Below are 14,684 nucleotides of genomic sequence, written 5' to 3'. Positions count from 1 at the left end.
AGTGCCAGATTCCAGCCAGGGTCTTGCTGCTCTACCTTGGCAGCTGTCCTACATCGCAGCATCTGTCCCCTTCTGCAGGACGCCGTTGTGATGCTAAGTGTTTGCTTAAACACTTCACTGACTCTCTGATCACCGAACTTAACGCTTCACGTTTTCCTTCTCTTTTTTTCCCCCAGAATTAGCAGGTTCTGCACTAAATGGGAAACTCAGTTCCACTCCATGGTCAGCTCAGCAGCTGCAGGTCACTGTGCTTGTTGATGCAGGGCTCTGCCATGGAGACCTTCTTCCTTGATAGTGCCAGCCAAGTGACATATGTCCATAGTGGCTGCAAGTCACTTGCAAAGGTGCTATGCAAAGGTGCTCCAGAAACTGTCTGTAATCCTAAATCCTCTCTACCCATATCCTAGAGCACCATTGAAGCTGGTTTTGTGGGAAGCAGCTTCTCTTCCTCAGGTGAAAACCTCAGGTGCATCATTCTGCATGGATGGATCTTCACTGAAAGAATAATCAGGCACTGGAACAGGCTGCTGGAGGAAGTGGTGGAGTCACCATCCCTGGAGGTGTTCAAAGAACGTGTAGATGTGGCACTTTGGGACATGGTTTAGTAGGCATGGTGGTGTTAGGTTGATGGTTGGACTTGATGATCTTGGAGGTCTCTTCCAATCTTAAGATTCTATGATCTTGGACCTGCCTTGCGCGGCAGTTTCTGTCTATCCCATCTGCCTTGTTGCAGAGCCACAGGTTCGCTGATTTGCAGGCAGGTGACCCTGCTGTAGTTCTTAGGAAGGCCCTGACATCCCCTATTGCGAGAGCAGATGGGATTTTGCGAGCAATGTGAGCTCAAGCTGGGAAGTGGAGCTCAATGCAAATAAAACGCAATGATGGCTCATGGTGAGTAGGAATGCAGCAACCAGCAAGGGACCTATCGGCAAGTTTGCAGTATTGCAAAAGGTTGCTAAAAAGGCTTAAATTATTCCTAGATACGTGGGATCAGGGAGACGAACCCAGTGCTACGTGTTTTTAAGTATTAAGACTTTGAGGAAAGGATTGCACCACTACCCTGAGGAGTAGAAACGTGCTGTAGCTATAGGCGTTCGCTCAGCGTGGTGACTCATCTGGAAACTAAACGGAATTCCCTTAGGGGAGAACAGCATGTGTCACCCATGGCCAAAAAAAGAGGGAGTCATGAGTTTCTTTGACAGCACATCATGTTTGCGTATTTTTACTGTTAGAGGAGAGTCCTTCATCCTGATCAGTGCATGTGTTCAAGTATTTAGAGTGTGCCTGGGGTGCCAGGATATTGATTTCAATAGCTTGTTTTAAATAGATCGTGTAAGTAATTGAGTCAGTATTTTTAGTATGGTTTCAGATACAACTAGGGCCATTTCCATCAAGTTGATAGTTACTTGCAGTACAGATTTATTTTAAAAGCTGATAGATTAGAGCTGGTGTTCCAGTAACCAAAAGGTTTCTTCAGAAAATATGTTTTTCTACAACTTTATTCCCGAGTTAGTGTTCACATACCGCAGGTGAGGATGAAATAAATAACACCATGGTATATAAACAGAGTACATAAGTGTTGTATTGTAGACAGCAAGACCTTGGGCTTCAGCATCGTCTTTTGGTAACTCTCTTTGCAATTCTGCTTTATTAGAGATTTTTTCCTCTCTCTCAGTTACTGAGAAGATGCATTCCCATCTACTCTGAAATCCTTGGCGAACACATAAACTGCGAACTGCATATGTAGTTATGAGCTGCTTTCGGTGTTTGTAGGATTTTTGATGTAGTGCCTAAACAAACAGCCTGATTTCGTTTCAGAGCATCAAACCCCCAAAGCAACAGCTTTGAAAGAAGCTGCATTTCCAAGCTGACATTGCATAGAGTAGCACATAGAAATGTGGCTTGGAACTGTTGGAAGAAATAGCAGTAAATAACTGGCTATCAAGAGCAATTTTCCAGGTAGTGGACTGTCATGCAATGGGCAGAGACAGCATCCACAATCATGCTTCAGGGAAAGAAGCAGCTTGCAGCTGGTTGTATGAAGCCTGGTATTTGCATTTGCTGATTCCTTTTGACCCAGAAAAAATAACCTGGTGTCACCTGAGCAGAAAAGAGTAAAATACTGCACAAACACTGATCTCTGTAAATTTGTAACAGTAGAGGAAGGTATTTTTCTCAGCAAGAGTCAAACCAGTCTCGTTGCAAATCATGTAACAACACCAAATTCAATTTTGCTTCTGGCACTGCATATGCAGTATCTCTGCAGGACATAAACGTTTTGTATGGGTTCTTCACCTCTGAACAGGAGTATAGCATCCCTATAAATACAATGAGATAAAGTAAAAAGATTCCTGCTCCCTGTTTTATTACTTGCTTCTGTGTAACTCTGTATGCTTTGTTTTAGATAAAAGCATACCAGCTGAATGAGTTCTTGTGGGCCTTTACTGGTGTGAATGGGAGGGAGGGTAGGTTTATACAATAAGATTGTGATCTCTAATGAAAACAGTACTTGCATTTGGGGTAGTCTGCATCTTTCTTCTGCAGCTATTGAGTGTCAGATAAGCCACAATTAACACTCTAGAAATAAATCAGTCAATTGGTAGAGGTGTCAGCAGCCTTGACTGATAAATTCTACCTTTTGATGATTAAGTGATCGAAAAGCCTCTGGCTTCAAAAGGAGAAAGACCAAAGTAATTTTTATAACAAAACCTCCATTTTTGTACAGCTTGCAGAAGGGAATGGCATAATGTTAGATTTTACTACCTACACAGGGACTTGAAGCAATCTTTGCAGCAGCCTAGCCAGCCGTGAGCATCCTGGATGCCTCCTCATGTGTGTTAGACTACCTCACTCTCACCCATAGAGTGTTTTCCTGAAGGGAAAGAGGTGAGCCCTGAATTCAGAGGCAGGTCTTGATCATGGCTGCATTGCTACTGCCTATGTTATTGGACTTTGCTCTCCAAGATGCCGCAGCCTAGGCTCCTGAAGTTCAGGACTGGATGCAACATTGCAGTGTTTTTTAAATCAGGGTGCCTTCTTTGCTAAGTGCCCTTCCCGTCTTTATTTTGCTTGCTGTCTGAATTGCAAGGAAAATGACATTAAAAAAATACCTTGTATTGGCTTTATACTTTCCCTAAGTACCTTCCAGTTCAGCTGAATGCTTGTGTGCAACCCAGTGCGTTCACCAAATGGTAGCAGAAAATCATGTGCCTCTGCTACTGCAGCGGTTGGGCTTTAATGGAATACCTTTTTCTTTTTCCTCATTATCCCCTTGTTTTCTGAACCATCTCCACCCTCTCCATCTTAGCAATAATAGCCTCTACAGGCTGGAAATGTATGGTCTGGGGCTATTTTATAATTCATTGGATATAGGCTTTTTATGACGCTTTGAAGACATCTGAAAACTAGAAGTACATTAAAGTGAAAGCACATTCATGTTTAGGGGTCAGGCTGTGAATATTGGTAGTGGAAAGCATGGTAACATAGTAGAAGGACAGGACTAAAGCTAAGTTTTCCCAGCTGCTGTTAAAGAATGGATGTACATAATTAATGTATAAGACGACAGTGGACGTTCAAGAATTGGGCAACATTACTTTGAGGTTTTGAAAGGCTAATAAAACTCCTTGTAGTACATGGCAAATGATATCCTTTGGCAGACTTCTACGTCGACTATTCGCAGTTTTGAATGTGAGCTTTTAAATATATTGGCTCTTTGCTGTGTCTGTCTACAGAGTCATGAGTCATTTAAACAATATTTATAGGCATCGTTTGATTCTTCCACTGCCACTCAAATGTTTTCGTATTCCTGAGTAAAGGAAATTATCCTCTGGAGTCCAAGGATAATATATTAAGCGACTGGTTTTAAGACAGGGTAAGGAAGGTGAGCAGTCGAAGTTACGCTACTAGTCTACTCCATGGGTAAAATGCCTGCCAGCTTTCTGCAAGCCTGACTGGGGGCAGCATGGCATGATAGCAGCTTTGGCTTTTGTGGGAGGACGTAGGGGATGGTGCCGGCATAGGCGGGTTGGACTGCCCTGCTGGCAATGCTTTGCCAATATTTTTCAGGTTCCTTCCTTTTCGGTGAGCCCTGCATCTTGGTGGAGAAGCCATAAGATCTTTTCCTGAAATTCCTTAGTGTGGAAAGGATTGGCCTTTTGTGCTATGTGGGGATATGTACAAATAACAGAAGTTGAAAGAGAATAAGGATTATTGATTAGTGTCTCTTCATTCTACTTTCAAAGCCATGCGTGTTTTCCTCCTAACTCCCTCAAATTTCTTGAGCTGAGTTGTCTTAGTTATTGTACCTCTTAGATAATGTTGTAAATCCCTGGGAACAACTGTCATGGAATTCCTAGAAACCTGTTGATACTGAAGAACAAAGCTGACTAAGACTGACAGAAATGTTTAGAGTTGTTCTCTGTATTTGTCATTCAGAAGATCCTTCAGTGTTAATTTAGGATATTAAAAATGTCATGATTAATGCAATTTCTCTGTAAGGTGAATTCAGATATGCTTGTAAGTCAAAAATCAGAAAATCTGTTTGGGACAGCTAAATCAAAGCAAACAGAGTAACACTGGTTCTCTCTTGCTTTACTTTATTATATCCTGAGCACTTTTTGTGTCTGTACCCCTATATCCGCCTTCTTTTTTTGTGAGATGAGAAGATAAAAAAGAGCTTCAGTTCTGCTCTTACTTGTGTTTCTGTAATGCTTGCAATGGAATGATTCATTCTCTTTTTCTCTGTTTTTTCTTACAGTATCAAGCTTTTGGCTGTGCAGGAGCTCGTCGATAGAGAAGCACTGGAAAAGGTATTTTAAAAATATAACTCATACAATTGTCATGATCCATTTAAGCTCTTAAAGCCCTCTGTGTTAGTAGAGCTTCCTAACTTTATGGGAGATCATGCAGCATAAACCAGGAAATCTTTCTAGCTACACAGTACATGAAGTCATGTTTTGTCCAAGCTGACCACGTGCTTTTTGTGTTTTCTTATTTCAGAATGGGCTCAGGGTAATCAATGCCTCTAGTCTGCCCATATTTGCTTTCCTGAAATTACTGCCTCACTAACAGCTAGGATGAGAAGATGGTTTGAAATTATAATGATGAATGTCTGAAGCAGAAAGAGTGTCTGAGGGGCCCCTGTTGAGCATCCCGCTCAGGAGAATGGCAGGAGGTGCCTTGGAAGAAATGCAGTTTAGTTTAGTGATGAAAGGATCAAAGCAGCTAGCCACTCAACATCAGCCCTAACAATACCGGCTGAGTATATGGTGCACGTTAGACTGAGCTCTTCTCCCATGTGTCTTGCGCAGGGATAAGCCTGCCTTTAAGCCTGGCCTTCCAGGGAGCTGAGGGATGTTCCATCTGTTGACCATCCCAGGGATGGTGGGGTTTGCAAACAGCCTGTGCTCAGCTGTGTAGGGGGCAGAGAGGAGGACCTGTGCGGAGCTGATGGCTTCCTGTGTCCAAGCAATGTGGTCCTGTTCACGGGGTGCATCCCCCTAGTTGGGCGCCTAAGACCCCATTGGTTTATCCAAGGCACCGGTGCCTCAGCAGCCTGAGACCCACCTGTGGAGCCACAGCAAAACCAGTAACCGCAAAAAGCTGGAGGATTTGTAAATAACCACAGCCAGTGTTTCTCCTCAGCCCAGGGTGTTGCAAACACAGTAGTACCCTACAGATCATTTCCTTCTGCGTGAAGAAGTGTTGTATTTCTCATTGGTTTATGATTTTGCTGGCCTGGAGGGTAGGACTGGATTCCCAGTGCCCACACTGGGACTGGTGGGTTCCCTTCACTTTCTGCACCAGCTTCTTCATCTGGAAGACCAAGGAGCCAGCTGGGAGGCAGCATAGAAATATGAGGGACTTGGTAGGATTCAAAGAAAACTACTGGATTCAGAGCCCTGCTGGGAAAACTGCTGCCCTGTGGCAGGCGTTGAGCTGCTGCTGACCAAGCAGTCCCTCTGTACCTGTGAGCGACCTGGCAAAGTTTGAGGGGGAAGAAGGAAACCTTCTCCTGCCTCGAGCGCATCCTGTCTGTGTGAAGGAGAAGGTCCTGCTGTGTTAAAGCCAGATGGCTGTGGCTACATCTGCTGGGTACTCTAGAAATACTGCATAAAATTAAATCCAGGAGCAGCAGGTGTTTCAGCCTTGTGCTTTGCCACTGACTGGAGATGCGTTTGTCAGAGGTCCTATGTATATGTCAGTTAATTCAAGAGGGGCATCTCTTCATTGGCTTTGGTGAACTCAGATTTTGATCCAAAGAGGTGGATTTTGTTAAAAGGCAGCAACAGAGGGCTAGACAGGTGATACTGTAGATTTTGCATGAGAAGGAGACACAGTTATGAACCACTCATTGTCCAAAACAGGTTAATATTCTCAAATTGTTGTTTGCGGCAGTTGGCTCCTCTGGCACCTCGCACCCTGTACACTTCGCACCTTTCCGTTGGGCTTGCACTTCCCTTTGGCCCAAGGCCTCTTAAAACACGGCTGGGCCAGGGCGAGTGACCTCAGCCTGGTGGGAATGGCTTTGGAGGCATTGTTTGGAGCGCAGCAGGAAGCTCTTCAGAAAGGCTCAGCCTCAGAAAAATGATCTTTCTAAATTGAGCTCTCTGAATATTTGATATCTGCTTTCATATAATGCCAAGCTTAGAGAATTTTAAAGGCCAGTTTAGCCCTCTGGAAAATAACAGGGTCGAATTATGTAAGTTCAAAGAAATTTGCTGTCTTTATTTTTTAAATACAGGAGGGAAAAAAGGTAGACTAGAACAAAATCCCTTGTCCTCCCTGCTTGCAGAGTCAGGTTTTGAGAACACGTGCAGAGTTTTGTATTTGTAAATCATTATTAATCTGCATTATAATGCAGATTATATGTAGATTATATATTATAGATATCTCTCTATATATTAGATTATAATGCATTATATGCAGATTACTTAATGCCGGGACACCTTAAAGCAATCTGCCAGTACCTAAAAGAGGCTTATAAGAAAGATGGGAAGAAACTCTTCAGCAGGGCCTGTTGTGATAGGATGAGGGGTAATGGTTTTAAAATAGTAGGAGGCAGATTCAGATTAGACATCAGGAAAATTATTTTCCAGTGAGGGTGATGGTGTACTGGAACAGGTTGCCCACAGAGGTGGTAGATGCCCCATCCCTGGAAACATTCAAGGCCAGGTTGGATGGGGCTCTGAGCAACTTGATCTGGTTGGAGATGTCCCTGCGCCTTGCAGGGGGGTTGGACTGGATGACCTTTAAAGGTCCCTTTTGACCCACACCGTTCTATGATTCTATTATTATATTGCAGGAATACAGAATGTTAGTAAATTATAATATTTTTATATTCATTGCAAGATTGATTTTTCTGGTTTTTAAAGGGAAGTTTTCTTTAAGATAGCTTTGGACATGATAACCTAGAAGTGTTTTTCCTATAGGACACCTTCTATTCTGTCATAGATGGTTTTGAAATTTTGTAACCTTATTATTTCTAAAATTCAGTGCTCAGCTTTAAAAGTGTTGTTATATATTTTTGATACTTCCATGGAAACCCACACTGAGCAGAAGCAGTCTGGTGAACAGCAGTGCCCCCTGAAAAGACTCATGGGGCACACATGAGTCTTTGTGCTGCAGATTAGCTCCATTAAATCAAATCCTATTGAAGTCATGTGCTTGTGTAGTGAGTCTCTTGAGAACCAGGGCCTTGAGACAATTATCTGGCACTGCAAAACACGGTTTACCATCACCATTTTGAAACGGGATGACGATCTGGGAGGCAAGGCGCATGAAGCCAGCAGGCTGTTGGAGCAGGCTGGGAGAACCTACTTGAACTGGTGGGGTCTTGAGAAGATGGCAGGCCCCGGCAGGTATGTCATGGAAAGCTTTGCTCTCGTGTAGCGGAGCGCTGCTGTACTTCAAAAGTTGCGCATCTGTTATTTACTGATGGCTTATGACAACAGGATTTAATGCCATTCTGACTGACTTAGATACTTTATTATCTTTAAATGTTTTTCCTGCCTTGGCCATTGAAAATAGATTGATCACACCGTGACAATCTTTGTGTCATGCAAAGACTCTATTTGTTTAATTCATAAACCCTAATGTTTTGGTAAATTTGGCCCTTTAAGCCAAAGGTCTACTATGCTTGGCTGCATTTGTGCCTGGGGTTACTGAGACAGAAGGGGTGATTGGCTGGGTTTCATTACAGCTCATCCTGGCTCAGGACAAGCTTGTGCAAACCCTTGGATGCTGCTTATCGGTGGGTTTGTTTCTCTGGGGTGCCACAGGCACCTGTAAGCACTGCAGATGGGGGGATGCTGGTGGTGGAGCTGGACCACCACACTTGCTGTCGTTAAGAGGAACGGGAAAATAATAATTTATCCAGGTGGAACAGGACCAGGTGACACAGAAGAATAAGAATCTTTATGTGGAGAAAATTCTGGATCAGGGATGGGCTTGTTTGTGTTTATTTTGGCCGTAGCCCATGAGACCCGTTCCAGCATGTACTCCACAACAGCAAGTCTCACTGGCAGCTTAAAACTAAGCACGTGCTTACTTGCATTTTGTTGTACCTTGAACCTTCGATCAGTCTGTTTACTTCACCCTGCCTCCTCACTGAGCTTGCCCCGGCTGCCACGAGATCACATTGCTGGTGTGCCTTTGCTTCAGAAGCGCTGCTGCCATTTGCTGGGGGCCGTAACGAATGCAGGCGATGAGATGCCAAAGGAGAACTTGAGGTCATGACAGCTTCATCCCTGCAAGGGTTCAAGGCCACTCAGCCTTCAGAAAGAAGTATCTTGGGCATGCAGGTTTGTTGGCGCTGTGTCCTGTATGAAGAATCTCTTCCTCTTCCAGAAGCTCGGCTCTGGGAGAGCCCCCCAGGGACGCTCTGGCCCTAACATGTTTTTGAGTACTTTACTCAGTCTAATTTTGGGAAGTCCTTAATTGCAGATGAAGAACTCTACTTGGCGAGTGCTAATTGTATTTATGTGGAGAAGGGAAAAAATAATTATTCTGAGGAACATGCTGTTTTTATAGTTTAAAAATAAATCTGTTTAAGTAATTAGCAGATTGAACTGCCTAGCCAGGTGACATTTCACATTGGTTGCTGTTTTAGCATTTAAATCCATAGTCCTTTTCCATAGGTAACAAGTATGCCAAAATGATTGTTCTCATTGGTGCTTGATGCCAGTAGGATGTGCAGGAAGAGTCATCCATATTGTGTGAAAAATAAAAATATTATTTCCATTCTGTGAAATGTTTTCCCTGTTAACCTGAAGAGCTCAGGAGCTCTTGCACTCATTTCTCCTTCAGAGGTAGGATATTGAGGAAAGTGAAATAATCTGTACAACAACGTTATAACGTCAGTAACCCCCTGACAGCTTTTTATAAGGTAAACCTGTTTTGGGAACAAGCACCACTAACCCATTATTGTCCTGTTTGTGTACTAATATGTGAGCGCATTTGCTGTTACTGGGGATGGGAAAGGACTGTCCACTTGACTCCTAAGACAGAGAGGTGTGTTGGCTTCTCATCTAGGAATTGCAAATCGCATAACTCTGACTCAGAGGTTTGTGAAAGTGTGGAGTTCATCTGTAGTGATGCTTGTTCTGCTGGAGTACTGCATCCAGCTCTGAAGCCCCCAGCATAAGGGCATGGACCTGTTGGAGCGAGTCCAGAGAAGGGCCATGAAGATTATAAGAGGGCTGGAGCACCTCTCCGATGAGGACAGGCTGAGAGAGCTGGGGCTGTTCAGCCTGGAGAAGAGAAGGCTCTGGGGAGACCTTATAGCAGCTTTCCAGTACCAAAAAGGGGCCTACAGGAAAGATGGGGTGAAACTCTTCGGTAGGGCCTGTTGTGATAGGATGAGGGGTAATGGCTTTAAACTAAAAGAGTATAGGTTTAAAGTAGACATAAGGAAGACATTTTTTACACTGAAGGTGGTGGAACACTGGAACAGGTTGCCCATAGAGGTGGTGCATCCGCCATCCCTGGAAACATTCAAGTTCAGGTTGGATGGGGCTCTGAGCAACCTGATCTGGTTGGAGATGTCCCTGCTTCTTGCAGGGAGGTTGAACTAGGTCAACCTAGTCCCTTCCAACCCAAACCGCTCTATGATTCTAACTTGCAGCTTGAAAATCAGGATGAGTAATATAGGTTTCACTATCAAGGTCTATCATTGATGGCAAATGTATGCACTGTGAGCTACATCCAAGAGGTCAGTGGAAAAAAAAAGTGAGAAGAACAAAGTAATTATCAATAGGCTTACGTTCTCTGTGTGTGGATTTTCACCTTCACTGGAGAGGTTTTGGAGGTCACAAATCTAAAGGGATTGAAAGCCTTTCACCTGGTGTTCACAAGTAGAGGTCCTGTAGCTGTGAAGCATGGGGTACATTTGCTAGGTGGCAGGAGAGGCAGCAACGCAGCTTCTAGCTGTCTTGGTACAGGAAGGGATCTCTTCTGTCTGCTGGCCAAACGTTACATGGTCATCCAATGGGCATTTCTGCTTGTGTGCATGTGAAGAGTTGGGATGATAGAATGAGAAAACTCTGATCAGCCTTCTCCTCCAGGTAGATTCTGGCCCCCCCCACCCCTCGCCCCTCATATGAAGAGCTATGCCTCCTTCCCTGAAGATAACATCTTTATCCTCTTGAATAAAATGGGAAGCTTAACACTGTAAGCAAGCAGTCCCTAGGATCTGTGCTCGTTTTTTGACTTTTTTTCACCTCCCGTGGCAGTAGTAACGGCTGGAGTTGTCTCCTATGATGTGGAATCTGTTTCCTGGGTTTCCTCACCCATAGGAAAGACCAGATATTTGGGAGATGTTCACTAGATGTAACCCCTTCCCATCATGCAAGATTTTCATACAGTGCCTGTGGAATCAATGCACCACAACTAGGGTAACACTGAGGAGGTGACATTATTTAGTAAAATAAAATTAACCTGCCTGTCACCTATCAGAGGCAGGCTTTGTCTTAAGGGAAATGCAATGACTTTTGCCCACTTTTAGCAGGTAGGACTCGGGAGATGAGGACAAAAGGGAGTGCTTGTTTCTTTCTAGTGGCATCGCTTTCATAGCACAATTTCAGCTACAGTCAAAAACGGGTTTGTAAAATGCTGAGTTGTGCTGTGCATACCCTGCTGTAGCCTTCTCCTTTCTATGCTGCACGTGGAGAATTTTAACTAGAAATTTGCTTTTGTTTTCTTGATCCAGTGTACTGTTTCCTCCAGATATTATCTGAACATAAAAAGTATGACGTCAATTGAGCTTCCAGAATTTCCAGTATGAAATGCATCTGCTGGAGGTTTTTATTTATCTTTTGTCTGGTTTTGAGTAGATTGAGCCAGATCAGTGTTTAATCGTGATTAAGCCCATTGTAATCTCTCTTCTTTATAAAACTCCTCTCTCAGAGCAGAGTTTATTTGTGAAAGGTTATCCCTAGGAGCTCGTTGGTGTTTGAAAGAGAGGTGCTGTTTTCCATGTGCAGGAGTAAGCATAGCCATAATTCTTCTTCTTGCATGGATATAAATATGTTTGTTTGTGCGTTTGTGAGGGTGGTTGAAAGTGAGCTACAATATGCCTTGACGTTGAGCAGCCGGTCACGCAAGGCCATTTCTCTGGCCTGTCACCGTTTCGCCAGTGTAAGCAGAAAGTGGCTGGTGATGCAGTCAATGCTGCCCTTGCAGGCAAACGTTATTCCCTCTGTATAAGCCACCACTGGAGCTACCATTAATGTCTCCTGAAAGAAGAGCAGGGAAGGGCTGTTGACACCTTCCTTGCAGGGTGAGGGTCTACCATTTCTGTCTGAGCTCTGCAGCTGTTGGAGTTGGATCACCCAGGATCTGTCTGTTATCTGCGCAGCTAAAACCTCCTGTCTGTTGCTGCAGTTCAGTTTTTTGGAGAGTGCAGTCATGCAGCTGTCCCAGAGAGGCAGGGAAGAATTGTTCTTGATCTGTGGAGGCGTGCTTGGAGTTACAAGGAAATCACAAGATTTTGGCAGAGTCACTTAAGATGATCAACTCCAAATGGAGTCGAGAAGTGAACCTCAGTGTCCTGAGTCCCAGGCACTCTTCTAAAGCCAAGACAGTCCTTCCTCTTTAGTGCAAATTGTTTCGACATGTACCTCAGAAATACAGTCAGTTCAGGACTGAGTCCTTGCGTGTGTATTTTTGAAAGCCATAGTCCTCCTGTACAGTGTGAGCCCTGTCTTACGATCTTGCTTTGCTTCGGAGCTATTGATGAAAAAAGATTACAAGGCAAATGGCAATGAATAAATTAGTTGCTGTAAATTAGTTGTATTTACTGCCTGTCCTTAGAACTGTCTTTTCCAAAAAGAGGTTTACCCCTTTGAAACTGAAGTACATTTGGGTGTCCTCTGGAGTCAGATAAGGAAACAGCAATCTTGCTTTCAGAGAACAGGAAAAGGAGATGTAGACTTGGCTACTGACTCACTCAGGACCTTTGATCAGTGTGTTCCAGCCCTGTTGCTGCCTCATTTTTCTGTTCCCCATTCCCAGAGAGGAGGGGTGTAATCAAGCCCCTCACCATACCCTTTGCCAAATTCAGCTGTGGGATGGACTTCTGTATAATTCATCAGCTGAAGTAGGTCCTCCTGACCTTTTCCTTCAAAGCCACCATGGAGTCAATGATTGACCACTCTGAGTAAAAGGAGATTATTCCAAATCACCCAGCTGAGTTTGTTTTAATTCTTTTTCTCATCTTATTCCCTATTACTTACCCTTTTGCTCTCCCACACCCTTCCTATATTTGCCCCTATCTCTCTCCCTTGTCTTGCTTGTTTATCTGAGTGCAGATAGCACTCAGGGGTGCAAAGTCTTTTTTTAAGACTTCACCTCCTGGGGTCAAGAAATCTCAGGGTGAAGGGAAGTATAGCTGTTATTGTGAAGGAACCATTTCTGGCAGACTGGAGCTGGAAGCGATGTGACACTATTGCTTACAATATGAGAAGCTTCTTCGGGATTATCCCATCCACTAAATGGACTTGGGAACCCTGCAGCTCTACAGTGTTTACCTCTGGCCTTTCACTTCTTTTCCTCCTTTCTGTCCTCTAGGAGGGATCTAGATGGCTAGAAGTCTAAGGAGATGCATTTGGTGGACCTAGTGGCTCTGGCCAACTCCAATGATGATTTCAGTAGCTCTCTGCAGGGAACCTATAACTACTTGGTCTTTCCAGGCCCCTCTGCTGCAAAGTCGTGTCAAGTGCTCAGCAGCGTTGGGAGCATAGGCTCTTATCTACTTTGGTCAGGGCTGCAGGATGGTCCTGTAGACTCTGTGGAGGGAGTGCTAGTCGGTGAAGACAGAAAACCATCTATTACTCATGCAAACCTATAAATAATGAATGTGCTATTTCAGAGAGGAATCAGTGTCAAACTGAGCTCTTTAAATTAAGGGCTAGAGGCGTGAAAAAGAATGTAAGAAGTGTATGTGATTTTTTTTTCAAAAAGGTGAGATGACATGTCCTAATGCTAGCAGCCTGGAAGAGATCCTCCTAATAATATGCATCTGAAAAAAAAAAAAAAAAAACCAAAAACCCAAACCTAATGGAATAGGATGTGAGACAGATTTAAATAACTTTACAGAAGGTGGCACAGTGTTCTGCACGGTGGCGTAATCAATGCCTGAAGGAAGAATAAATATTTGAGGCTGGCCATGGTTGTGAGTCATATTATATATTTTTCTCTTCCTTGTTTTTGCGTTCTTATCATGGGAAAGAATGCTTGCTCTAAGCAGAGATGTAAATCAGCTGGGGAAAGCAGTAATGCTAACAGTAGGAAAGAAATGGATGGAAGTGAAATGCCCAGTGAATAACTATTTTTGATGCAAGGCTCTGTAGAGGTGGCCAAACTGTGACCTTGTAATAATGAGGGCTATGCCTTTTTTCTTGTGTCACAGCAGTTTTCTTAACGTATTCCTTTTATTCGTTCTCATACTGCACATCAGGACAGTCCTGTTTGTCTGTACCACCATGTATGTGCCAGAAAGGCACAGTTTTTTAAATTAAAAAAAAAACCCAACTCACTTGCTAACACCTCTGGAAATGAGTAAATTTTTATCATGGGAATGGAGAGAGACCTAGTTATCTTACGTGCTTAAGCAGTTTTTCTTGATTGATAACATTTAAAACTGTGATTTCCCTGTTCACTTTCAGGGCTTTTTGTTCTTCTTTCTTATTAACACTTTTTTTTTTTCCCCTCCTCTTCCTCTGACTGAAGGCAATGTGCAGATAAGGACATTCAGGACATGGGAAATCAATATAGCTAACTGGTTGGTTGGCTGGTTTGTTTGGTTTTTTTTTAATTGGTGAACAAGAAACTATTTCTTATCACTTTTGGGTCTCATGTTTCCTAGGATGATTTTCTATTTGCTTTCCATGTTAAGGGTTAGGTTTTGATAAGCTGATTTTCACCTTGTGTAGTCCCAGTGGTTACTGGTGAGTAAGGCTGTACTCACGGTGGTATGGTTTTATAGCACACTGCAGAAATTTATTCCCGAGTTTCATATTTAATGAGAAAAGAATTAGCCCAGAGAGTAAACAAACAAACAAAATATATATATATAGGAGGAGTTCCCAGGAAGGCACTGACTCCTGGTTTCCCAGTGGCTTACATCTAGTCCAGATGAGCATGCGGCTTAGGTCTCCAAACATCTGCTGCACAGTCCATGGCCATGC

The 14,684-nt window shown here is 43.5% G+C and overlaps 1 protein-coding gene across 1 annotated transcript in view; it reads left to right on the top strand.

Annotated features, from left to right (window-relative positions):
- The window catches only part of EEPD1 (endonuclease/exonuclease/phosphatase family domain containing 1), a 65,806-nt gene that overhangs the window by 31,448 nt on the left and 19,674 nt on the right, over positions 1-14,684 (top strand). Inside the window, exon 2 of the mRNA XM_086741663.1 lies at positions 4,757-4,808. Coding sequence (XP_086597789.1) covers positions 4,757-4,808 — 52 coding nt within the window. The remainder of the gene's footprint in view (positions 1-4,756; positions 4,809-14,684) is intronic.

This window comes from Chlamydotis macqueenii, chromosome 2, assembly GCF_036417535.1.
Source record: "Chlamydotis macqueenii isolate bChlMac1 chromosome 2, bChlMac1.mat, whole genome shotgun sequence".
Lineage (NCBI taxonomy): Eukaryota > Metazoa > Chordata > Aves > Otidiformes > Otididae > Chlamydotis > Chlamydotis macqueenii.
The sequence above is the reverse complement of the archived record's forward strand: the minus strand, read 5'-3'. Positions and strand labels throughout refer to the sequence as shown.